The sequence below is a fragment of the Oncorhynchus kisutch genome, unplaced genomic scaffold (assembly GCF_002021735.2).
Source record: "Oncorhynchus kisutch isolate 150728-3 unplaced genomic scaffold, Okis_V2 Okis07a-Okis12b_hom, whole genome shotgun sequence".
Taxonomy (NCBI): domain Eukaryota; kingdom Metazoa; phylum Chordata; class Actinopteri; order Salmoniformes; family Salmonidae; genus Oncorhynchus; species Oncorhynchus kisutch.
In genome coordinates this window covers 12,220,815-12,248,503 of record NW_022261984.1, presented here as the reverse complement: position 1 = coordinate 12,248,503, position 27,689 = coordinate 12,220,815, and the positions used below count along the sequence as shown (strand labels likewise).

General features: G+C 41.8%; 1 protein-coding gene across 1 annotated transcript; it reads right to left on the bottom strand.

The window, feature by feature from the left end:
• Positions 1-4,885: 4,885 nt before the first annotated feature.
• LOC116360209 (C-type lectin domain family 4 member M-like) lies at positions 4,886-19,798 on the bottom strand. The gene is made up of 6 exons (XM_031815126.1): positions 19,431-19,798; positions 12,096-12,197; positions 11,413-11,844; positions 11,059-11,195; positions 6,363-6,472; positions 4,886-5,790 (listed from the first exon to the last, which is right to left on the bottom strand). The coding sequence occupies exons 1-6, from the start codon at positions 19,570-19,572 to the stop codon at positions 5,658-5,660; spliced, it is 1,056 nt and encodes a 351-aa protein (XP_031670986.1). The 5' UTR covers positions 19,573-19,798; the 3' UTR covers positions 4,886-5,657.
• Between the last annotated feature and the right edge of the window lie 7,891 nt (positions 19,799-27,689).

Genomic DNA, 27,689 nt, shown 5'->3' with positions numbered 1-27,689 from the left:
ATTACTCAACAAAATGCGCAAACCAAATGGAGGTTTTTGGATATAAAGAGAATCTTTATGGAACAAGACAAACATTTGTTGTATAACTGGGGGTCTCGTGAATGCAAACATACGAAGATCATCAAAGGTAAGCGATTAATTTACCAATCTACTTTGCTGCTAGCTGTTTGCAATGTTTTGTCTGCTGAGAGCTGTCCTCACATAATTGCATGGTTTGCTTTCACCATAAAGCCTTTTAGAAATCTGACAGGCATGGAATAACAACAAGTTAAGCTGTGTTTTGGTGTATTGCACTTGTGACTTGATGAAAATTAATTATTTTTTTCATGATCATGTCTGACAGGAAGACCCTGTCGTAGTGTACTATGTAGTGTGCTAGAATGTGATGTACTTGTACTTTTTTTTAATTTTTAGTCATTTAATTTGAATTTGGCGCTCTGCAATTCACCGGATGTAGACAAAAATGATCCCGCTTAAAGGGATCTGAGCGGCGAGAGGTTATTAACTGTCAACCTCATTAAAGGGGAAACTGTCTAACCAATAGTATGCCACTAACAAAACCATGTTTGTTACTCACAGTGAAGATTCGTTTGTTATTTAGTTTCTATTAGTTTAGTGTCACGCCCTGACCAAAGAGAGACATTATATCTCTCTATGGTGTAGTAGGTCAGGGCGTGACTGGGGGTTGTTCTAGTTAGTACTTTCTTTATGGGGTTCTGGGTTATTATTTCGATATTGGTGATTGGTATGATTCCCAAATAGAGGCAGCTGGTAATCGATGTCTCTAATTGGGGATCATATTTAGGTAGCCTTTTTTCCACCTGTGTGTTGTGGGATTATTATTATTATTATTGTTATTATTGTTTTGAGTTAGTTGTTTGTTTATTGTTTAATGTTTAGTTCTTTAAGTTTCACTTTAAATAAATTACATGGAACTCAAATCTCCGCTGCCCCTTGGTCCGTCTCTACAAACGAATGTGAGTTTACAGTGTAGATTAGTTTGTGTATTTAGTTTACATTAGTTTAGTTTACCACAGTGTAGATTAGTTTGTGTATTTAGTTTACATTAGTTTAGTTTACCACAGTGTAGATTAGTTTGTGTATTTAGTTTACATTAGTTTAGTTTACCACAGTGTAGATTAGTTTGTGTATTTAGTTTATATTAGTTTAGTTTACAACAGTGTAGATGAGTTTGTGTATTTAGTTTACATTAGTTTAGTTTACCACAGTGTAGATTAGTTTGTGTATTTAGTTTACATTAGTTTAGTTTACAGTGTAGATTAGTTGTATATATAGTTTACATTAGTTTAGTTTACCACGGTGAAGACAAATGCATTGAAATGTTGAAATGCTGCATTATGCACTCTGTCGTCGGCCATCAATGGCCATGTTTAATAAACTGTGTCCTGTGTGACATTGACACCAGAGATAATAGTTATTCACACCTCTTCTCTTCCGGGGGGGGGGGGGGGGGGCAGGGGGTTCAAAATGTCTAAGGTCACATCTATTTTATCTGTCTCTCTTCATCTCTCTCCTTCCATATGTGCCTCGCTGTGACTCTCATTGTAACTCCCACTCTCTCCTCCCACACTGTCTCCACACACAGCAGATAAGTCTAGTCTAACTCTTCACACTGCTACAATCTGATAGCTGCAGGACCTAAACAGCAGATAAGTCTAGTCTAACTCTTCATACTGCTACAATCTGATAGCTGCAGGACCTAAACAGCAGAGAAGTCTAGTCTAACTCTTGCACTGCAACAACCTGATAGCTGCAGGACCTAAACAGCAGAGGTTTCGTACTCTTAGTAGTTTAACACATTTCACCTCGCACACCATCGATGGTCATGAACAGTTATTTTCATCTCTGCTGTCTCAGTGAGAAGAGTTACTCAGAGATATGTATCAGAATGTACAATATGTCTGCATCTGTCTCAGAGGGTTTTCAGTGATGATGTCATTCACACCATTTGAAACTCAGTCGGTCCACTTCCTGTTACACTTTAAGCAGTGGTTTAATCTGAGACTCTGATATGATGTTTAAAACAGCAGCAGGATGAACAGTAGCTCAATGCAAGATGGTGAACTCAAAAAGAATAACTGTTGTCTCAATTTGTGACATGGACACCAGAGATAATAGTTACTCAGAGATGTCTCTATCTTTCTCAGAGAGGGCCTGAGATCTCTATTTACTGTCTACTGTATGACATGAACACCAGAGATAATAGTTATTCAGAGATGTCTCTATCTTTTTTCAGAGAGAGCCTATGGTCTACAATTACTCTCACATCTTCTCCTTCCCTCTTCCTCATCCTCTATCTACATCAAAAAAAGTGGAGAGACACGAAATGCATTGCACAATTTCAACCAACTTTCTGTTTATCAGAGAACAGTATGGTGTCACTAAGTACAGAAGTGTGAAAGTGTGTGACAACAGCTCTGTGTGAGAGTCTTCGTGTCACATGCTTCTTACTGGAAAAAAGGCAAATGACTTACTGTAAATTACATGTTGATAATTTGCATAAGACTGCATAAGATTTGCATCTGGCTCAGATTAGAGCACTTCACCTCTCGGGGCGTGTCTGAGGAGTCCTGTGTGTAATTCCTCCCTTCACCAGTAATAAGGGGTGTGTCTGAGGAGTCCTGTGTGTAATTCCTCCCTTCACCAGTAATAAGGGGTGTGTCTGAGGAGTCCTGTGTGTAATTCCTCCCTTCACCAGTAATAAGGGGTGTGTCTGAGGAGTCCTGTGTGTAATTCCTCCCTTCACCAGTAATAAGGGTTGTGTCTGAGGAGTCCTGTGTGTAATTCTACGGTCACAAGACGCAGGCCTCCTCACAGCGGCTGAAGATACTCCAAACGTTTATCATTTTTATAATCCATCAGATATTTACTGAATTATAGCATATACAATATTTTACTGCAACAAACAAATAATTAATGGAGTTGAGATTTTGGTGTGAATTCAGGTTTTACATTTATTGGACAATTTCCCTCACAATTATTGTAAGAATGATAACACTCATATATTCATTTTGTTATTGTATCAGATATATAGTATTAATTTTTTTATAAAGAAAATAGGTGCTTCATTTGCATAAATACACCTGGTGTTTTACAGTCTTATGTTTTCACATATAAAGTATTTAACTGCCTTCCCAATGAAATCTAGTTTGAAATTTAAAACATTTATTTCACGGAAAACAGATGTTGTTTCTATGTTTCTTGACGATGCCTTGACCGAGGGGTGCAGATTACTGTTTGATTTGAGATAAAGCGCTCCTCCCTCTCCGCTGTCGCAAGATGACGTGACGGCCCATTGTCCAGTTCAACCCAGGTCAGCGTAATAGAACTCCCTCAATAGCAGGATATCCTGAGATTACAAATCAACAAGCCTGGCTCTAGATTACACCCATCTAAACATACTGTACATTGTTTTCGAGATGAGACGTATCATCTGACTATTCATTGTCATATGTTGATTTTATTTCAGCTCATCTAGTTTGTAAACTTTTCAGTCGTATTAAATTGTAACTTTTTTTTCAATTCCCCCAAAAACCGAGACGTTGCGTTTAAATCCCAGACTAAAACGTAGCCTTTGACTGGTCTTTACAAAAATGTTCATGTTCGTAGCGTTAATGGAAAAAACGACAGGCTCAAGAAAGAGAGTGAAATAGTCTCAGGAGTAAAATGAAATGGATGAATCCAGAGTAGTGACAACCTGTCATTCAGGGACTCAACAGTTTAGCTAAAACAAATATATAATAATCATTTATTTGTAAAAAAATATTGCCTTTTTCGCATGTTATTTTTGCATTACCTCATGTCACATAGTTTGTTAATATATTAAGTTTATAAATCCACATGCAAACATGGTCTCTTTGTGGAGAAAAGCAGCTCCACAATTTAGGTATTTCAGACGAGCTCAGTGCTTCCTGTGGTACAGAAGACAACAGTCCTTCAGACTTGCTCAGTGCTTCCTGTGGTACAGAAGACAACAGTCCTTCAGACTAGCTCAGTGCTTTCTGTGGTACAGAAGACAACAGTCCTTCTAGACTCCATGTTAGATCAACTATTATATAGTAGAGAACAGTCCTTCTAGACTCCATGTTAGATCAACTATTATACAGTAGAGAACAGTCCTTCAGACTAGCTCAGTGCTTTCTGTGGTACAGAAGAAAACAGTCCTTCAGACTTGCTCAGTGCTTTCTGTGGTACAGAAGACAACAGTCCTTCTAGACTCCATGTTAGATCAACTATTATATAGTAGAGAACAGTCCTTCTAGACTCCATGTTAGATCAACTATTATACAGTAGAGAACAGTTCTTCTAGACTCCATGTTAGATCAACTATTATATAGTAGAGAACAGTTCTTCTAGACTCCATGTTAGATCAACTATTATATAGTAGAGAACAGTCCTTCTAGACTCCATGTTAGATCAACTATTATACAGTAGAGAACAGTTCTTCTAGACTCCATGTTAGATCAACTATTATATAGTAGAGAACAGTTCTTCTAGACTCCATGTTAGATCAACTATTATACAGTAGAGAGGACAGTCCTTCTAGACTCCATGTTAGATCAACTATTATACAGTAGAGAACAGTCCTTCAGACTAGCTCAGTGCTTTCTGTGGTACAGAAGAAAACTGTACCACAGAACAGTCCTTCTAGGACTTCTAGGACAACTATTATACAGTAGAGAACAGTCCTTCTAGACTCCATGTTAGGTCAACTATTATACAGTAGAGAACAGTCCTTCTAGACTCCATGTTAGATCAACTATTATACAGTAGAGAGAACAGTCCTTCTAGACTCCATCTTCTCGACTAGCTGTGATAATAAAGACAGATTAGTTTCCTGTAATGACGGGGCGGTGAGTCGGAAGCAGGTGAAATATTTTAATAAAACAACAAAACCAAGAACACAACAATAATAACATAATGCAGAACGCCGACACACAAGATCAATACCAACTGGTGAGTGACCCTGGGAGACATATAAAGGGGAGGAAATGATGCAGGGAATGGTGTCCAGGTGTGAAACACAGGTTAATAATGAGTGCCAGGTGTGAAACACAGGTTAATAATGAGTGCCAGGTGTGAAACACAGGTACATAACGAGTACCAGGTGTGAAACACAGGTTAAAAATGAGTGCCAGGTGTGAAACACAGGTTAATAACGAGTGCCAGGTGTGAAAACACAGTTTAATAACGAGTTCCAGGTGTGAAACACAGGTTAATAACAAGTGCCAGGTGTGAAACACAGGTTAATAACGAGTGCCAGGTGTGAAACACAGGTTAACAATGAGTGCCAGGTGTGAAACAAAGGTTAATAACGAGTGCCAGGTGTGAAACACAGGTTAATAACGAGTGCCAGGTATGCGTAACTCCCAGGACCGGAGTAATCTGGCGTCGTCGTACTCCGGAGGGGAGGACAAGTCCTTAGTGGTGAATTTCCACAACCACAGAAAACAGTCCTTCTGTTATCAGGTCATTGTATTGTTGTTGCATTTTTTTTATTTTATTGTATTATATTATATAATCTACATTTGTCTTGTTATATGTTTTATGTACTTGACAAGGTAAATTGAAACAGAAAACAGTTATAATACGTAATAATCCTGTTTAGCAGTACAGAGAGTACAGAGGATAGAATCCTATTTCTCACAGATCCATCGGTATTCATAGGAACAGTCATAGTCCCACCAAGCTCCTGTGTCTGATGACCTGGAGTAGAAATACCCACAGTTCTCAGCTACATCACCGTTAGGCTCTCCACTGTTCCAATACCTGTTGAAGAAACAACACATAGAATCAGGCTGTCCACTGTTCCAATAACTGTAGGAGAAACAACACATAGAATCAGGCTGTCCACAGTTCCAATAACTGTAGGAGAAACAACACATAGAATCAGGCTGTCCACAGTTCCAATAACTGTAGGAGAAACAACACATAGAATCAGGCTGTCCACTGTTCCAATACATGTAGAAGAAACAACACAGAATCAGGCTGTCCACTGTTCCAATACCTGAAGAAGAAACAACATATAGAATCAGGCTGACCACTGTTCCAATACCTGAAGAAGAAACAACATATAGAATCAGGCTGACCACTGTTCCAATACCTGAAGAAGAAACAACATATAGACTCAGGCTGACCACTGTTCCAAAACCTGAAGAAGAAACAACATATAGAATCAGGCTGACCACTGTTCCAATACCTGTAGGAGAAACAACACATAGGTCAGACTGTCCACTGTTCCAATACCTGTAGGAGAAACAACACAGAATCAGGCTGTCCATTCTGAACCTACTTCTCAAGACAGTGATGTCATAGTGACACAGAATTCATTAATGTCTTACTTTGTGGTCAGTGGTGTGTCGTCCACCCATTTCCAGGTCCCCTCAGAAACAGAGTCAGTCAGACCAATCCAGACATAGTTCTTTACTCCACATAACAAATTGACCAATGTCTGTAGTTGTAGGAGAGAGACAACATTGTTAAAACATAGCCATTACTGCTTTCTATCTCCCTCTTTCCCTCTCCACAAATTTCAATTCAATTTCAATTTAAAGGCTTTATTGGCATGGGAAACATATGCTAACATTGCCAAAGCAAATGAAATAGATCATAAACAAAAGTGAAATAAAGGGCCCAGGTTTGACAGAATCTGTGCAGATGATCTACAGTGCCTTGCGAAAGTATTCGGCCCCCTTGAACTTTGCGACCTTTTGCCACATTTCAGGCTTCAAACATAAAGATATAAAACTGTATTTTTTGTTGTTGAAGAATCAACAACAAGTGGGACACAATCATGAAGTGGAACGACATTTATTGGATATTTCAAACTTTTTTAACAAATCAAAAACTGAAAAATGGTGCGTGCAAAATTATTCTTTTATATATTAAAATTAAATTATATATTGGTGACAGAAGCTCCAGATCATCAGCAAACAGTAGACATTTGACTTCTGATTCTAGTAGGGTGAGGCCGGGTGCTGCAGACTGTTCTCGTGCCATCGCCAATTAGTTGATATATATATTGAAGAGGGTGGGGCTTAACCTGCATCCCTGTCTCACCCCACGGCCCTGAGGAAGAAATGTGTGTTTTTTTTAACCAATTTTATCAACAAACTTGTTGATTGTGTACATGGATTTTATAATGTTGTATGTTTTTCCCCAAACACCACTTTCCTCAATTTGTATACCCTCATATCAAATTGAGTCAAAAGCTTTTTCTGAAATCAACAAAGCATGAGAGGACTTAGTTTTGATTAGTTTGTTTGTTATTTAAGGTGTGCAGGGTGTATATGTGTTCTGTCGTGCGGTAATTTGGTAAAAAGGCAATTTGAAATTTGCTCAGTACATTGTTTTCATTGAGGAAGTGAACCAGTCTGCTATTAATGACAATGCAGAGGATTTTCCCAAGGTTGCTGTTATAGTTGGGGTCAAATTTGTCTCCACTTTTGTTAATTGGGTCATTCCTTTTTTCCAAATATTGGGGAAGATTCCAGAGCTGAGGATGATGTTAAAGAATTTAAGTAAATTAAATTAAAAACCAAATAAATAAGTAAGGTAAAACCAAATTTGTGGTCTGTCTGTTTAATAATTTCATTGAGGATATTATCAACACCACAGGCCCTTTTGTGTTGGAGGGTTTGTATTTTGTCCTGTAGTTCATTCAATGTAATTGTTGAGTCCAGTGGGATCTGGAAGTCTTTAATAGTTGATTCTAAGATTTGTTTTTGATCATGTATGTGTTTTTGCTGTTTGTTCTTCGTTATATAGCCAAACAGATTGGAGAAGTGGTTTACTCAGACATCTACATTATGGATAGATATCTCCTTGTTTTGTTGTTTGTTTAGTGAGTTCCAAATTTCTCTCTCTCTACTCATCTCTCTCTTTCTCCCTCCCCATCTCTCTCACTTTCTTTCTCCCTCCCCATCTCTCAATCTGTCTGTCTGTCTGTCTGAGAGAGAGAGACATAGACAGACAGACGGACGGACAGACAGACAGACAGACAGACAGACAGAGACGTCCGTCCGTCTGTCTATGTCTCTCTCTCAGTTCTGCAGACTGTTCTAGTGCCAATTCAATGATATATATGTTGAAGAGGGTTTGGCTTAATCTCTCTCTCTCACACTCACACTCACACTCACACTCACACTCACACTCACACTCACACACACACACACAGTAGCCTCGGTTTTTCGGATGACTGCCTTGCCTGGTTCACCAATGACTTTGCAGACAGAGTTCAGTGTGTCAAATCGGAGGGTATGCTGTCCGGTCCTCTGGCAGTCTCTATGGGGGTGCCACAGGGTTCAATTCTCGGGCCGACTCTTTTCTCTGTATATATCAATGATGTTGCTCTTGCTGCGGGCGATTCCCTGATCCACCTCTAAGCAGACGACACCATTCTATATACTTCCGGCCCGTCCTTGGACACTGTGCTATCTAACCTCCAAACGAGCTTCAATGCCATACAACACTCCTTCCGTGGCCTCCAACTGCTCTAAAAAGCTAGTAAAACCAAATGCATGCTTTTCAACCGTTCACTGCCTGCACCCGCACGCCTGACCAGCATCACCACCCTGGATGGTTCCGACCTTGAATATGTGGACATCTATAAGTACCTAGGTGTCTGGCTAGACTGTAAACTACACGTACGCTACGGTCACAAGACGCAGGCCTCCTAATTGTCCCTAGAATTTCTAAGCAAACAGCTGGAGGCAGGGCTTTCTCCTATAGAGCTCCATTTTTATGGAACGGTCTGCCTACCCATGTCAGAGACGCAAACTCGGTCTCAACCTTTAAGTCTTTACTGAAGACTCATCTCTTCAGTGGGTCATATGATTGAGTGTAGTCTGGCCCAGGAGTGGGAAGGTGAACGGAAAGGCTCTGGAGCAACGAACCGCCCTTGCTGTCTCTGCCTGGCCGGTTCCCCTCTTTCCACTGGGATTCTCTGCCTCTAACCCTATTACAGGGGCTGAGTCACTGGCTTACTGGGGCTCTCTCATGCCATCCCTGGAAGGGGTGCGTCACTTGAGTGGGTTGATTCACTGATGTGGTCATCCTGTCTGGGTTGGCGCCCCCCCTTAGGTTGTGCCATGGCAGAGATCTTTGTGGGCTATACTCAGCCTTGTCTCAGGATGGTAAGTTGGTGGTTGAAGATATCCCTCTAGTGGTGTGGGGGCTGTGCTTTGGCAAAGTGGGTGGGGTTATATCCTTCCTGTTTGGCCCTGTCCGGGGGTGTCCTCGGATGGGGTCTCCTGACCCCTCCTGTCTCAGCCTCCAGTATTTATGCTGCAGTAGTTTATGTGTCGGGGGACTGGGGTCAGTTTGTTATATCTGGAGTACTTCTCCTGTCCTATTCGGTGTCCTGTGTGAATCTAAGTGTGCGTTCTCTAATTCTCTCCTTCTCTCTTTCTTTCTCTCTCTCGGAGGACCTGAGCCCTAGGACCATGCCCCAGGACTACCTGACATGATGACTCCTTGCTGTCCCCAGTCCACCTGGCCGTGCTGCTGCTCCAGTTTCAACTGTTCTGCCTTATTATTATTCGACCATGCTGGTCATTTATGAACATTTGAACATCTTGGCCATGTTCTGTTAAAATCTCCACCCGGCACAGCCAGAAGAGGACTGGCCACCCCACATATGCCCTCTCTAATTCTCTTTCTTTCTCTCTCTCGGAGGACCTGAGCCCTAGGACCATGCCCCAGGACTACCTGACATGATGATGTCTCCTTGCTGTCCCCAGTCCATCTGACCGTGCTACTGCTCCAGTTTCAACTGTTCTGCCTTATTATTATTCGACCATGCTGGTCATTTATGAACATTTGAACATCTTGGCCATGTTCTGTTATAATCTCCACCCGGCACAGCCAGAAGAGGACTGGCCACCCAACATAGCCTGGTTCCTCTCTAGGTTTCTTCCTAGGTTTTGGCCTTTCTAGGGAGTTTTTCCTAGCCACCGTGCTTCTACACCTGCATTGCTTGCTGTTTGGGGTTTTAGGCTGGGTTTCTGTACAGCACTTTGAGATATCAGCTGATGTACGAAGGGCTATATAAATAAATTGGATTTGATTTGAAACTCTCCTTCCAGACTCATATCAAACATCTCCAATCGAAAATCAAATCAAGAGTCGGCTTTCTATTCCGCAACAAAGCCTCCTTCACTCACGCCGCCAAACTTACCCTAGTAAAACTGACTATCCTACCGATCCTCGACTTCGGCGATGTCATCTACAAAATTGCTTCCAACACTCTACTCAGCAAACTGGATGCAGTTTATCACAATGCCATCCGTTTTGTCACTAAAGCACCTTATACCACCCACCACTGCGACTTGTATGCTCTAGTCGGCTGGCCCTCGCTACATATTCGTCGCCAGACCCACTGGCTCCAGGTCATCTACAAGTCCATGCTAGGTAAAGCTCCGCCTTATCTCAGTTCACTGGTCACGATGGCAACACCCATCCGTAGCACGCGCTCCAGCAGGTGTATCTCACTGATCATCCCTAAAGCCAACACCTCATTTGGCCGCCTTTCATTCCAGTTCTCTGCTGCCTGTGACTGGAACGAATTGCAAAAATCGCTGAAGTTGGAGACTTTTATCTCCCTCACCAACTTCAAACATCTGCTATCTGAGCAGCTAAACGATCGCTGCAGCTGTACATAGTCTATCGGTAAATAGCCCACTCATTTTTACCTACCTCATCCCCATACTGTTTTTATTTATTTACTTTTCTGCTCTTTTGCACACCAATATCTCTACCTGTACATGACCATCTGATCATTTATCACTCCAGTGTTAATCTGCAAAATTGTAATTATTTGCCTACCTCCTCATGCCTTTTGCACACAATGTATATAGAATCCCCTTCTTTTTTTTCTACTGTGCTATTGACTTGTTAATTGTTTACTCCATGTGTAACTCTGTGTTGTCTGTTCACACTGCTATGCTTTATCTTGGCCAGGTCGCAGTTGCAAATGAGAACTTGTTCTCAACTAGCCTACCTGGTTAAATAAATTTTTTACAAAAAACACACACACACCTGTTGTTCCTGGCTCTTGATGACCACCAGGTGTGCTCCTCTATCTCTGCAGTCCTGTCTGCTCTCCTTCCAGGGTTTTTTCTCAGTAGAGACGTAGTAACAACTCCTACCAATCTTCTTCCATCCTTGTGGACACACTATAAGTTGAAAATGTTTTAGTCTAGTTTAGTTTAATACGAATGAATTAAGTATCAATCAAACTTTCAAGGAAGACTAACTAACGGACGGTTCGGAAGTCATACATTTTTTTCTCACATTTTTTATTTAATATAAGTTACATTTCCTGTTTATAAGTGGCATGTGAACTGATACAGAGACTGTCAAACAGAACAGTCATTAGACAATTTGACTCACCTTTCTCAACTAAAGATTGTTTCAGACGTTCTGTCTCTTTCTGTAGCTGGTCTCTCTCTTTGGTCAGAGTGTTGTAACTGGTCTGTAGCTGGTCTCTCTCTTTGGTCCGGGTGTGGTCGCTGGTCTGTAGCTGGTCTCTCTCTTTGGTCAGGGCGTTGTTGCTAGTCTGTAGCTGGTCTCTCTCTTTGGTCAGGGCGTTGTTGCTAGTCTGTAGCTGGTCTTTCTCTTTGGTCAGGGCATTGTTGCTAGTCTGTAGCTGGTCTCTCTCTTTGGTCAGGGTGTTGTCGCTGGTCTGAAGCTGGTCTCTCTCTTTGGTCAGGTTGTTGTTGCTAGTCTGTAACTGGTCTCTCTCTTTGGTCAGGGCGTTGTTGCTTGTCTGTAACTGGTCTCTCTCTCTGGCCAGGGTGTTGTAACGGGTCAACTGGTTTCTCTCTAAAATAATGAGATCATTGAACAAGGTAATAGTGGAAATGTTAATCAGTCTTTACCATTGTAGGTGTCAGTTGCATTTCAATTCCAGTCAAATCAGGAAATACACAGGAATTCCAGTTGATTTCCAAATTTTCGAATTGAAATTTGGTTTACTTTCTGAATGGAATTGACTGGAATGTAAATGTAATTGAACCGTGGTCATTACACCACTGATGATGAAGAATGTTTGAGTGAGAACATATCAAACTCACGGTAGAGAAACAGGCCTATGATCCCAGCCAGTAGGAGAACACACAGCAGCCCCAGACACACTGCAGCAGCTCCAGAGTATCTCTTCCACCACTGACAAAACACTGAAGCACAAATTATTATCAGAGTTGCATTTGTGTCTACTTTTGTGTCCATTTTCTGCTTGAATCAGTGAGGGAAATACACAAGGAACATGGAACAGAACACCAGAACTGAGTTACAACACACAAGCTTGACAAGGGACAGAACACCAGAACTGAGTTCCAGAACCTCACATATTCTACTGCTTGACTTCCAGAACCTCTAACAGAATATTGGCTTGAACATATTGCAGAGTTCAGGCACCCAAAATGACTGCCGGCACCTATTTCAATCAAAATCAAACATAATTTCTAATTTGCTTCGTAAACAACATGTGCTAATAGTGAAATGCTGACTGACGGGTCCTTTTCCAACAATGCAGAGTTAAAGATACAACAACGGGTTTCCTTCCTGACTGGCTGCCTCCGTGCAGCTCGGCTCGTCTCTCTCCAGAGGAGAGGCAGCGGTGAATCAGCACTAGAAGCTGCCTATACTGGGGCCAGGTTGGTCACTTTGTCTCCACTTGTTCCCTGCGTCCAGCAAAAGTGGTGGCTAGGCAGTAGTGGGGGACCTACCGTTGAGCCAAATCGCATGCCCATCTCTCCCCCAGACCCCCCAGACCCCTGCTTGATGGCGACCCTTGTGTGGCAGAGCCAGGTTCCTCCCCTGCCTGCTCTCATCAACTCAGGCGCCGACGAGTTTCCTGGACCGTGGTATTGTTACCCATTTGGGCCTGGACTCTGTTCCACTCGATTCACCCCTGGAAGCCAACGCTCTCAACGGACAGGTCCTCGCCCGTGACTGGGAGAGGACCGTCCCTGTCATCCTGCATCTCTCTGGAAACCACCAGGAAAGGATCACTTTCCACATAATCGACTGTCCTCACTCTCCCTGGTTCTTGGCCATCCATGGTTAAAGTTGCACAACCCTCATATCGACTGGAACGCTGGAAGGGTAACCACGCCCTTGCCCCTGCCTTGTCTGTGCCCCAGTCCATTCCAGAACCTCCGGACCTGTCATCAGTTCCTCCAGAGTGTCACGATCTAGCACTTGTGTTCAGCAAGCACCACGTCCTGTTGCTGCCGCCTCATCGGCCGTACGACTGCACATCTACCTCCATTCTAGCGCTCCTCTCCTCTGTAGCCGGTTATATAACCTCTCTCACCCAGCGCAGGGGAGGTGCTGTTCTGTCTCAACGTCCCCCCTCTGATCAGAAGCTTCAAAAGTGCGCATTCTTTTCCAGCTCTCAACTGCAGAGAATAATTTTGACATCTGTAATCATGAACTCCTGGCAGTTAAGCTGCCTTTTGAGGCTTGGTGTCACTGGCTAGAGGGCTCTGCACTCCTCTTAATCATGTGGACAGACCACAAAAACCTGTCTTACATCCAGACCACCAATTGTCTGAACTCCCGGCAAGCCAGATGGGCATTGTTCTTCGGTAGATTAAATTTCACACCTACTTATCGCCCCGGTTCTAGGAATACCAAGCCTGACGCCCTCTCCCGCCAGCTCACCTCTGACAACACTGGTTCCGAACCAGATTCCATTGTGCCATCCACTTGCATTGTTTCCACCGTCCCCTGGGAGATTGAGTCCTGTATCCGCCAAGCTCAGCAGAACCAGCTTGACCTGACTCTATTTGTTCCCGATTCTGTTCACTCTGATGTTCTTCAGTGGGCCCATTCTACCCACCTCACCTGTCAACCTGGTATAAACCGGACCCTCGCCTTTCTGCGTCAGTGCTTTTGGTGGCCCACCATAGAGAGAGATGCCCGCGAGATTGTCTCAGCCTGCTCGGTCTGTGCCCGGAACACAACCTCCACTAAAACCACTTACGGTCTGCTTCACCCTCTTCCTATACCCAGTCACCCCTGGTCACACATAGCTCTGGACTTTGTCACTGAGTTCAATCTTGATTTCATCAGACCCGAGAATCTTGTTTCTCATGGTCTGAGAGTCTTTTTAGGTGCCTTTTGGCAAACTCCAAGTGGGCTGACATGTGCCTTTTACTGAGGAGTGGCTTCCGTCTGGCCACTCCACCATAAAGACCTGATTGGTGGAATGCTGCAGAGATGGTTGTCCTTCTGGAAGGTTCTCCCATCTCCATGGAGGAACTCTAGAGCTCTATCAGAGTGACCATCGGTTTCTTGGTCACCTCCCTGACCAAGGCCCTTCTACCCCGATTGCTCAGTTTGGCCATATGGCCAGCTCTAGGAAGAGTCTTGTTGGTTCTGAACTTCTTCAATTTCAGAATGATGGAGAAACACTGTGTTCTTCGGGACCTTCAATACTGCAGAAATGTTATGGTACCCTTCCCCAGATCTGTGCCTCAACACAGTCCTGTCTCTGGGCAGTAAGGACAATTCCTTTGACCTCGTGGTTTGGTTTTTGCTTTGATATGCTCTGTCAACTGTGGGACCTTATGTAGACAGGATTGTGCCTTTCTAAATCATGTTGAATCAATTGAGTTTACCACAGGTGGACAAAAAATATCTAAAAACCAGTTTTTGCTTTGTCATTATGGGGTTTTGTGGATTGATAAGCAAAAAAGTGTATTTAATACATTTTAGAATAACGTAACAAAATGTGGAAAAAGTCAAGGGGTGTGAATACTTTCTGAATGCAGTATATATCCAGGGAGTACCAGTACCAAGCTGATGTGAAGGGGTACGAGGTAATAGAGGTAGCTATGTACAGGGAGTACCAGTACCAAGCTGATGTGAAGGGGTACGAGGTAATAGAGGTAGCTATGTACAGGGAGTATCAGTGTCAAGCCGATGTGAAGGGGTACGAGGTAATAGAGGTAGCTATGTACAGGGAGTATCAGTGTCAAGCCGATGTGAAGGGGTACGAGGTAATAGAGGTATCTATGTACAGGGAGTACCAGTACCAAGCTGATGTGAAGGGGTACGAGGTAATAGAGGTAGCTATGTACAGGGAGTATCAGTGTCAAGCCGATGTGAAGGGGTACGAGGTAATAGAGGTAGCTATGTACAGGGAGTACCAGTACCAAGCTGATGTGAAGGGGTACGAGGTAATAGAGGTAGCTATGTACAGGGAGTATCAGTGTCAAGCCGATGTGAAGGGGTACGAGGTAATAGAGGTAGCTATGTACAGGGAGTACCAGTACCAAGCTGATGTGAAGGGGTACGAGGTAATAGAGGTAGCTATGTACAGGGAGTATCAGTGTCAAGCCGATGTGAAGGGGTACGAGGTAATAGAGGTAGCTATGTACAGGGAGTGCCAGTACCAAGCCGTTGTGAAGGGGTATGAGGTAATAGAGGTATCTATGTACAGGGAGTATCAGTGTCAAGCCGATGTGAAGGGGTACGAGGTAATAGAGGTAGCTATGTACAGGGAGTGCCAGTACCAAGCCGTTGTGAAGGGGTATGAGGTAATAGAGGTATCTATGTACAGGGAGTACCAGTACCAAGCTGATGTGAAGGGGTACGAGGTAATAGAGGTAGCTATGTACAGGGAGTGCCAGTACCAAGCTGTTGTGAAGGGGTATGAGGTAATAGAGGTATCTATGTACAGGGAGTACCAGTACCAAGCTGATGTGAAGGGGTACGAGGTAATAGAGGTAGCTATGTACAGTGAGTAACAGTATCAAGCCAATGTTTAATTGTTGTACCTTTATTTAACTAGGCAAGTCAGTTAACACTTTTTAGGGATTTTCACTTTGGATGAATTGCGTGCCCATTTTGAACTGCCTCCTACTCTGTCCCAGATGCTAATATATGCATATTATTATTACTATTGGATAGAAAACACTCTGAAGTTTCTAAAACTGTTTGAATTATGTCTGTGAGTGTAACAGAACTCATATGGCAGGCAAACTTCCAAACAGGAAGTGGAAATTCTGGGGCTTGTTGATTTTCAACTCATCACCTATTCACATCCCAGTAAGATATGGATCTGTTCGCACTTCCTACGCCTTCCACTAGATGTCAACAGTCAGTAGAACGTGGAATGAAGCCTCTAGTGTGAGGATGGCAGCTATTTGAGTCAGTGGTCTGGCAGAATGTCAGTTCCTGGTCAGGCGCATTTCTCATGATATCGCAATGCGTTCCATTACTCTGTAGACAAAAACGAATGCTCCGGTTGGATATATGGATATATATTATAATAACATCCTGAAGATTGATTCTCTACTTAGTTTGACCACTTAGTTTATTCGACCTGGAATATAACTTTTTGAAGTTTTCGTCTGAGTTCGCCTGGACCGGCGCCAGCTTTTGGAACTTTTGTGAACTTGCAAAAGTAGCTAATTGAACACTAGTAATGGACATTATCGAACAAAACAACGATTTATTTTGGAACTAGGATTCCTGGCACTGCATTCTGATGAAAGATCATCAAAGGTAAGGGAATATTTATGCTGTAATTTCGTATTTCTGTTGACTCCAACATGGCGGAGAAATGTTGTGTATTACTGAGCACCGTCTCAGATTATTGCATGGTATGCTTTTTTCGTAATTTAAAAAAAAAATCTGACACAGCGGTTGCATTAAGAACAAAGTGTCTTTAATTATGTAAAACATGTATCTTTCATCAAAGTTTATGAAGAGTATTTCTGTTATATGATGTGGCTCTCTGTAATTACTCCGGATATTTTGAAGGCATTTCTGAACATAGCGCCAATGGAAACCGAGATTTGTGGATATAAATATGCATATTATCGAACAAAACATAAATGTATAGTGTAACATGATGTCCTATGAGTGTCAACTGATGAAGATTATCAAAGGCTAGTGGTTAATTGTATCTCTATTTCTGCTTTTGTGACTCTATCTTTGGCTGGGAAAAATGGCTGTGTGTTTTGGGGGATTTGGTGGTGATCTAATATAAATACATGTTGTGTTTTTGATGTAAAACAGTTAAAAAATCGGACACGATGGGTAGATTAACAATAGGACCCTGGTCTAAAGTAGTGCACTACAGCCAATAGGACCCTGGTCTAAAGTAGTGCACTACAGCCAATAGGACCCTGGTCTAAAGTAGTGCACTACAGCCAATAGGACCCTGGTCTAAAGTAGTGCACTACAGCCAATAGGACCCTGGTCTAAAGTAGTGCACTACAGCCAATAGGACCCTGGTCTAAAGTAGTGCACTACAGCCAATAGGACCCTGGTCTAAAGTAGTGCACTACAGCCAATAGGACCCTGGTCTAAAGTAGTGCACTACAGCCAATAGGACCCTGGTCTAAAGTAGTGCACTACAGCCAATAGGACCCTGGTCTAAAGTAGTGCACTACAGCCAATAGGACCCTGGTCTAAAGTAGTGCACTACAGCCAATAGGACCCTGGTCTAAAGTAGTGCACTACAGCCAATAGGACCCTGGTCTAAAGTAGTGCACTACAGCCAATAGGACCCTGGTCTAAAGTAGTGCACTACAGCCAATAGGACCCTGGTCTAAAGTAGTGCACTACAGCCAATAGGACCCTGGTCTAAAGTAGTGCACTACAGCCAATAGGACCCTGGTCTAAAGTAGTGCACTACAGCCAATAGGACCCTGGTCTAAAGTAGTGCACTACAGCCAATAGGACCCTGGTCTAAAGTAGTGCACTACAGCCAATAGGACCCTGGTCTAAAGTAGTGCACTACAGCCAATAGGACCCTGGTCTAAAGTAGTGCACTACAGCCAATAGGACCCTGGTCTAAAGTAGTGCACTACAGCCAATAGGACCCTGGTCTAAAGTAGTGCACTACAGCCAATAGGACCCTGGTCTAAAGTAGTGCACTACAGCCAATAGGACCCTGGTCTAAAGTAGTGCACTACAGCGGGGTCCTAGACAGGTTAAGAACAAATTCTCATTTACAATGACGGCCTACTGGGGAACAGTGGGTTAACTGCCTTGTTCAGGGACAGAAGGACAGGTTTGACCTTGTCAGCTCAGGGATTCGATCTTGCAATCTTGCTATTACTAGTCCAACACTCTAACCACCAGGCTACCTGCCACCCCAATGTGTAGGGGTACGAGGTAATTGAGGTAGCTATCTACAGTGCCTTCTGAAAAGTGCATTTTCCCACATTTTATTGTTACTGACTGAATTTAAAAATATGTTTTGGAACTGACCTGCACACAATACCCCATAATGTCAAAGAGGAATTATGTTTATATAATTATGTTTATATATATATATATATATATATATATATATATATATATATATATATATATATATATATATATATATACAGTGGGGGAAAAAAGTATTTAGTCAGCCACCAATTGTGCAAGTTCGCCTACTTAAAAAGATGAGAGAGGCCTGTAATTTTCATCATAGGTACACTTCACCACAATTTGCACATAAATTCATTAAAAATCCTACAATGTGATTTTCTGGATATTTTTTTCCTAATTTTGTCTGTCATAGGTGAAGTGTACCTATGATGAAAATTACAGGCCTCTCTCATCTTTTTAAGTGGGAGAACTTGCACAATTGGTGGCTGACTAAATACTTTTTTGCCCCACTGTATAAGTGGCATTGTTTAAAGTGGCTAGTGATACATTACATCAAGATGGCAAGATGCAGTAGCTGGTGTCAGTGTCAGTATGTGTGACTCTGTTGTAGAATCCAGTGTGTGTGAGTCTGTTGTAGAATCCAGTGTGTGTGAGTCTGTTGTAGAATCCAGTGTGTGTGAGTCTGTTGTAGAATCCAGTGTGTGTGAGTCTGTTGTAGAATCCAGTGTGTGTGAGTCTGTTGTAGAATCCAGTGTGTGTGAGTCTGTTGTAGAATCCAGTGTGTGTGAGTCTGTTGTAGAATCCAGTGTGTGTGAGTCTGTTGTAGAATCCAGTGTGTGTGAGTCTGTTGTAGAATCCAGTGTGTGAGTCTGTTGTAGAATCCAGTGTGTGTGAGTCTGTTGTAGAATCCAGTGTGTGTGAGTCTGTTGTAGAATCCAGTGTGTGTGAGTCTGTTGTAGAATCCAGTGTGTGTGAGTCTGTTGTAGAATCCAGTGTGTGTGAGTCTGTTGTAGAATCCAGTGTGTGTGAGTCTGTTGTAGAATCCAGTGTGTGTGAGTCTGTTGTAGAATCCAGTGTGTGTGAGTCTGTTGTAGAATCCAGTGTGTGTGAGTCTGTTGTAGAATCCAGTGTGTGTGAGTCTGTTGTAGAATCCAGTGTGTAGTCATATAGTCAGTGCATAAAATTGAGTGCTAAAAACTTAAGCGTAAGTGTGTATGTGTGTGTGTGTGTGTGTTGGGGTGTAAGTGTGTGTCAGCATCTAGCACTACACCAGGTTAAACTGTTACCTGAATGTTGATCACCATCCTTCTTGCAGGGCATGATGGGTCTTTCGTTGTTGTATATTTGATCATTAATATCCATGGTCTCTATTTTATTTATTTTTTTGCCACTAAATCCATCGCAGTTTTCATAGATTTCCTCTGACATCTTTACACACGTGTGTTGAAATGCAGTAACTTCTACTGTTGTATCTTCTACTGTTGTATCTTCTACTGTTGTATCTTCTACTGCTGTATCTTCTACTGTTGTATCTTCTACTGTTGTAAAGTCTGCTGTTATCTCAGTTGTAGGTTTGTGTCTGTTCGCTGCACAGCTGGAGTCTCTGTGTGACTCAGTCTAATGTCAGAGACAGTTTTAACTGTCAACCTCATTAAAGGGGAAACCTTCTAACCAATAGTACGACACTAACCATCACCATGTGACTCCAGACTTATTTTCTGAGAACCATGTTTGTTTCTCACAGTATAGATTAGTTTGTATATTTAGTTTTTATTAGTTTAGTTTACTACAGTATAGATTAGTTGGTATATTTAGTTTATATCAGTTTAGTTTACAACAGTGTACATTAGTTAGTATATTTAGTTTATATTAGTTTAGTTTTTGTGCTTCATACTCTTAGTAGTTTAACACATTTCACCTTGCACACCATCGATGGCCATGAACAGTTATTTTCATCTCTGCTGTCTCAGTGAGAAGAGTTACTCAGAGATATGTATCGGAATGTACTAAATGTCTGCATCTGTCTCAGTGAGAAGAGTTACTCAGAGATATGTATTAGAATGTACAATGTGTCTGCATCTGTCTCAGGGGGTTTTCAGTGGTGATGTCATTCACACCATTTGAAACTCAGTCGGTCCACTTCCTGTTACACTTTAAGCAGTGGTTTAATCTGAGACTCTGATGTGATGTTGAAAACAGCAGCAGGATGAACAGTAGCTCAATGCAAGACGGTGAACTCACAAAGAATAACTGTTGTCTCAATTTGTGACATGGACACCAGAGATAATAGTTATTCAGAGATGTCTCTGTCTTTCTCAGAGAGGGCCTGAGATCTACATTTACTGTCTCCTGTATGACATGAACACCAGAGATAATAGTTATTCAGAGATGTCTCTATCTTTTTTCAGAGAGAGCCTATGGTCTACAATTACTCTCACATCTTCTCCTTCCCTCTTCCTCATCCTCTATCTACATCAAAACAAGTGGAGAGACATGAACTGCATTGCACACTTTTCTACCAACTTTCTGTTTATCAGAGGACAGTATGGTGGCACTAAGTACAGAAGTGTGAAAGTGTGTGACAACAGCTCTGTGTGAGAGTCAGCTTGTCACATGCTTCTTACTGGAAAAAAGGCAAATGACTTACTGTAAATTACATGTTGATCATTTGCATAAGACCTGGCTCAGTTTAGAGCATTTCACTTCTCGGGGCGTGTGAGGAGTCCTGTGTGTAATTCCTCCCTTCACCAGTAATAAGGGGTGTGTCTGAGGAGTCCTGTGTGTAATTCCTCCCTTCACCAGTAATAAGGGGTGTGTCTGAGGAGTCCTGTGTGTAATTCTACGGTCACAAGACGCAGGCCTCCTCACAGTGGAGGAAGATACTCCAAACGTTTATCATTTTTATAATCCATCAGATATTTACTGAATTATAGCACATACAATATTTTACTGGAACAAACAAATAATTAATGGAGTTGAGATTTTGGTGTGAATTGAGGTTTTACATTTATTGGACAATTTCCCTCACAATTATTGTAAGAATGATAACACTCATTTATTCATTTTGTTATTGTATCAGATATGTAGTATTTATATTCATAAAGAAAATAGGTGCTTCATTTGCATAAATACACCTGGTGTATTTGCATATATGAATACATTAACATAAAGGTTAGACTAAGTTGGTGTATTTGCCTTAAGGGAACATTTTGACATTCGCCGTATGGATAGTAAGAAAGTGAGAAATGTGAGAAAGTCCATATTGCAAATGTACGGTCCCTTACTAGACGTCCAAAAACGTTTGTAAAGTTCACGGACGGCGTTGGGCCGTGCGGCAGGGCCGGATCTGTCGGGAAGTCATCAAACGTACTCTCTCGGACATTCGGTTTCCGTTTGATAAAATAATCAAATTTTGGTCATGTTTCCGCTGTCCCGGTAAATCCCACAAGAGGGCATAAGCAATCATATTGCAAATGTACAAAACATCCCGAATCACGACGTGGCCTTATCTCCAAAACGGAAAATATTTGGAAGCCGAAACTTGGTGAGCGTAGGTTTGGCATAATGGGCAGTTGGCCCCGAACAAGATGGCGTCTAGGCCTCAACGGTTTTTGAGTTATGGCCATTTTTCTGGGATTAAAGGTCCAAAATGAAAATAGAGCAATAATTTTTCCGCTTCACGTCAAAGTCAAGGAGCCTCCGGTGTCAATAAAAAAAGAACCAGCCATTTATCTATCGTCATTTAAGAGAAATCGTACAATGTCAAATTGGTGATGTTCAAAAATAGTTTTTTTTTAAAACAGTTACAGATCCAGTTGCAGGGTGTTCATACGAATCTTTATAAAGTGTGCTGCGGAGCTCTGCGAGATTTCTGTGATTTTCTGAAATAACACACACTCACTAAACCCTTCGTAAATAACTCAGTTCTTAACGTAAAGACTTAAAACTCAGGATTCTGTAAAGGCATACCCCAATCAGGATATGGGTTTATTTATAGCTTCCTGTGCCAAACGGGAGTGCCTTAAATGGTGTCATAGTGGCTGTTTCCAAGGGTTAAAAAGGTCTGATCTTTTCAAAACTTCATATGTGTGATTAGGCAACCCCCATGAACTGTAAGTCAGTCATTTCTCCCAACAGATGTCAAAGAAAAGCTCTCTCTCACACACACCCACAGACACACACACATAGCAAGGATGGAGTGACAAAGTGTGGTGCTTAAAGACACACAGAACCTGCAATGGCATTTCCATATTCTCTAGGCCGTGTCGAGTTCAACGAGATGCCCTGCTTGACCGTAGCTCGCTCTGATGGACACTGACTTGCTAGTTGACTTTTGTACATTTGCAATATGTTTAAAAGGAGAGGGACCATCACCAAAATGTCATTCTGAAATCAACACAAAAACTGGCATCACCATAGTCTCCAGACTGTGCAGAGTTCAACAAGACTCCCCACTTGACCGTAGCTCGCTCTGAGTGCAGCGACCGTGAAAACAAGTAGGCCCAAAATGAAGCCTGGCCCTAAATGTCATTTGCTTTTGGGTGACAGTGAGAGAACCGTTAGGGTGAGAAGCACAATTCGACCTCAGGTACGATTCTGAGGTCCTTCCGATCCGTGCAAGCCTAACCTTGACCGTGTGGCATTAACCCTTAACAGTTAAAAGAAGGTGTTTACATCAAACAGTTTGCATTGACTTCTCTCCCCATAGGAATACATTGCCTGCACCCCTAAATTCAACCTGAAACCTATGTGGGTTATGAATGCCGTATGAACCTGTCTTCGATGACAGTCCATCAGGCCACTATGAGGTCTACCTGTGTTGATTCTAAGCTTCCTGTAGCAACCGGAAGTGATTAAATTCACCCTAAAAGTGTTTTGAAACACATAACCTGTCATTATGAAAATCACTCCATTCAACCCTGTGTAGATCAGTCAATTCTTAATTTAAAGACTTAAAACTCAGGATTCTGTAAGAGGCTACCTCAATCAAGACATGTGTTTACTTATAGCTTCCTGTGCCAACCGGAAGTGCCTTTAATTGGGTCACACTGTCTGTTTTGAAGGGTTAAAAAAGTCACATCTCTCCAAAACTTCATATGCATGACTAGGTAACCCTCCTGAACTGTAAATCAGTCATTTCTCCCAACAGATGTCAAAGAAAAGCTCTCACACACACACACACACACAGAAAGGATGGAGTGACAAAGTGCGGCGCTTAAAGACACAGAGAGCAGGCAATGGCATTACCATAATCCCTAGGCCGTGCCGAGTTCAACGAGATATCCCGCTTGACCGTAGCTCGCTCGGTCTAAGCGCAGCGACCATTAGAAAAGTAGGTCAAATGAAGCCTGCCCCCCAACATCATTTGCTTTTGCGTGACAGTGAGAGAACCGTTAGGGTGAGAAGCACAATTCGACCTCAGGTACGTTTATGAGGTCCTCCCGATCCGTGCAAGCCTAACCTTGACCGTGTGGCATTAACCCTTAACAGTAAATCAGGGTTTTTTGATCTCACAAATTACAATGACTTCTCTCCCCATAGGAATACATTGCCTGCACCCCTAAATTCAACCTGAAGCCTATGTGGGTTATGAATGCCGTATGAACCTGTCGTCGGTGGCAGTCCATCAAGCCACTATGAGGTCTACCTGTGTTGATTCTAAGCTTCCTGGACCGCCCGGAAGTGGTTCAAATCACCCTAAAAGTGTATATCCATACCCTGCCTGCAGTTTGATAGACATAGTGCATTCAACCCTGTGTAAATCAGTCAGTTCTTAACATAAGGACTTAAAACTCAGGATTCTGTAAAAGCATACCCCAATGAGGATATGTGTTGACCTATAGCTTCCTGTGCCAACCGGAAGTGGCATAATTGATCTCACAGGGGCTGTTTCAAAGGGTTAAAAAAGTCAGATCTTTCCAAAACTTCATATGTGTGATTAGGCAACCCCCATGAACTGTAAATCAGTAATTTGTCCCATAAAATTTCAAAGGAAAACTAAATCACACACACACACAGCTTGGAAGGAGGGACACATTGGGGTGCTTAGAGACATACACTGCCTGCATTAGTTAACCTTGTTGGAACTTTTAAAGAACCATCAGACCTAGAGTTCCGAAACGTTAGAAACCTGTTCTAAACCTCAGGTCGATAGTGCGTGGTGAGTTACGCTGCTCTAGAAGGTTCTCGGACCGAGAAACAGCCTCGTACATTTGCAATGACTTCTATTTATTTTTGCATCACGAAAATGACGACATTTAGAAATGTCCCAGAGTCGCAAGACCAGGTGCATTGCGACCGTCTCGGCCCATGTAGACGGACCCCAACGTTTCTGTCTGATGGCTCATTCAAGGACCCCGTAGCAAGGCATGGAAAAAAATGGATTTTCAGCACCAATTAGGGTCTTGCTCGGACACCAAATGACCTATCGAGCCAAAACTTGGGATTTGGGGTCGCCTCAGCTAGGCCTACACATAATGTCAGAACTGGACCCGCAGCTGGAACGTAACTACGTGTTTTACGTTTTTATTATGGTTTGAATAGAAGGCGTTGTGAATTTTGGGCCATCTCTGTAGTATGTGATAGTTGGCTACTAAACGAGTTGGAAAAAGTGGGTTTGGTGTCAGTTTGTATCAGTTTGGTGTCAGAATGATATCTAATTGACTGATGGACGGTGACTTGCTGGTGAATCTTGTCCATTTGCAATATGTTTAAACAGTGAGGTACCATCACCAAAGTGACACTTCTAAAATCAACCCCAACGAGCGATGGAGAGGAACCAGAATCACTGCCCAGCCATCCGTTCATCGGGCCAGTCAATTTCGCGTTCCTGCAGGATTTTTGAGCATGACAAATTTGTGATGGTAAATGCCCATTGAACCATATTGCAAATGCACATTGAATTTGCAAAAGTGAGAAAACATCACCAAATGGACATGATGAAGTCAACACAACGAGCGATGGAGAGGAACCAGAATCACTGCCCAGCCATCCGTTCATCAGGCCAGTCAATTTTGCATTTCTGCAGGATTTTTGACCATGACAAATTCGTGATGGTACATGCCCATTGAAACATATTGCAAATGCACGTGTACTTGCAATATGATTCAACAGTGAAAAAACATCACCAAATGGACATGATGAAGTCAACACAACGAGCGATGGAAAGGAGCAACTACCACTGCCCGGCCAAATGCAAGTGCATTTGCAATATGATTCTATAGTGAAAAAAACATCACCAAATGGACATGATGAAATCAACACAACGAGTGATGGAAAGGAGCATGTCAAATTTCTTATGGCATTTGGCCCCAAAAAAAGTGACTTTTGACTTCCTATGAAATCATATTGCAAATGGACAAATCATATTCCTTATGCACAAGTTAAAAAAAAGAAAAAATCATGATAACATTTTACAAAAGTATATTCATACAGTTCTTACACATGATTAATTGACATAAAATCGAAACAATTTTGAAAAACGGTCCAGAAAGCACTTTTTTACGAGGGTGATACGTTCACATTTTCGACTTTTGACTTCCTATGAAATCATATTGCAAATGGACAAAACATATGCCTTATGCACAAGTTTTTAAAAAAATGATGACAATAAAATATGACTAAAGTATGTTGATACAGTTCTTACACATGTGTAATTGACAAAAAAAATGAAAGAATTTCGAAAAACGGTCCAGAAAGCACTTTTTTGGGGGGTGATACGTTTTTGATTTTTTTTCTCACTTTTTCTAAATGTTGCTTTTGGATGTTGACTTGTGTTGCATTTTGCAATATGATATACCACAGTGGAGCGCGCTCGCCACCTGTTGGATTTTTAACCTGTTAAGGCTATGCACAATACTGCCCCCTTTGGAGGGATTGCGTGCCCATAGTAAACCGAAAACAAATCTGTCCAAAATTGCTAATATATGCATATAATAATTATTATTGAATAGAAAACACTCTAAAGCTTCTAAAACCGTTCGAATTATGTCTGTATGTAAAGCAGAACTCACAGGGCAGCCATTCTCCAAAACTATCTCTGTCATCAGGAAAGTTGAGCCAACTTTGACGTCATCGCCCTCACCCTTCCCAACCAGCTATGGATCTGGGATCAGTTTCTATGTCTTCGGCGAGATGTCTTCTTTCAAAAAAACCTTGGGGTCACGAGTTGCGCTTGGAGTGTCCTTTGTACCAGCAATCAGGACACGATGCCAGTTTGTCTGTTCGAGTTGAGAATTGTTTTGCACGTTTAGAACATCCTAAAGCTTGATTCTGCACTTAGTTTGACTTAGTTTGAAGTTTTGATGCGCAACCCCTCGAATTTTGGCTGCATTTCAGCCGGAATTTGTCGCGTTTGATAACACAAAGACACTGACTTGAAAACTAAACACTGTTTTTGGTAAGTATGACTCCTTCCACTATTTCTGATCGAAGACCATCAAAGGGAAGGGAATATTTATGTTGTAATTTTGTGTTTCTGTTGACTCCAACATAGCGGAGAAATATTGCTTACGTCTAAGCGCCGTCTCAGATTATTGAATAGTGAGCGATTTCTGTAACGTGAAAAACAAATGTGACAAAGCGATTGCATTTAAGAAGCAGTGTATCTTTCTAACTATATGTAGAACATGTATATTTAGTCAAAGTTTATGATGTGTATTGCTGTTATCTGGCGTTATCTGGTGGAGTTATCATAATTTCTCCGGACATTTTAGTAGCATTTTTTGAACATGGCGTCAATGTAAACAGAGATTTATGGATATAAATTGCATATTAGTGAAAAAAACATAAATGTACTGTGTAACATGTCCTATTACTGTCATCTGATGAAGATTTTCAAAAGGTTAGTGAATTATTTTAATTTTAATCCTGCGTTTGTGATTGCATCTTTTGTTCGACAAAATGGCTATTTTAAATTAGCTGTGTCTTTGGTGGTGGTTTGACATAAATATGTGCTATGTTTTCGCCGTAAAACATTTTAGAAATCTGACTTGCTGGGTAGATGAACAAGGTGTTTATCTTTCATTTGAGCTATTGGACTTGTTAATGTGTGGAGGTTAAATATTTCTAAGAATATTTTTGCATTCTGTGCGCCACTGTTTTTTCTTTTGAGTTGAGCGTGGGGGGGGGATGCCAAGGGAACGTCAGCAAGTTTTAAAGTGTTACAACTGGCATTTGCCATCAACTTTACATGAAACAACGCCGAATTGAGTGGTATTGGACACCGTGTATATGGTTTGGCCAGTGCCAATGACTTCCCATTCATTTTTGTTTCCTTACATATATGAATACTCTAGTGACTCCCCATCCAGCATGCGGAAGCATAATCATCGCCTGACACTAATTAGCATAACGCAACGGACATAAATATTCCTAATAAAAATCCTATTCATGAAAATCACAAATGAAATATATTGAGACACAGTTTAGCCTTTTGTTAATCACCCTGTCATCTCAGATTTTCAAAATATGCTTTACAGCCAAAGCTAGACAAGCATTTGTGTAAGTTTATCGATAGCCTAGCATAGCATTTTGTCCAGCTAGCA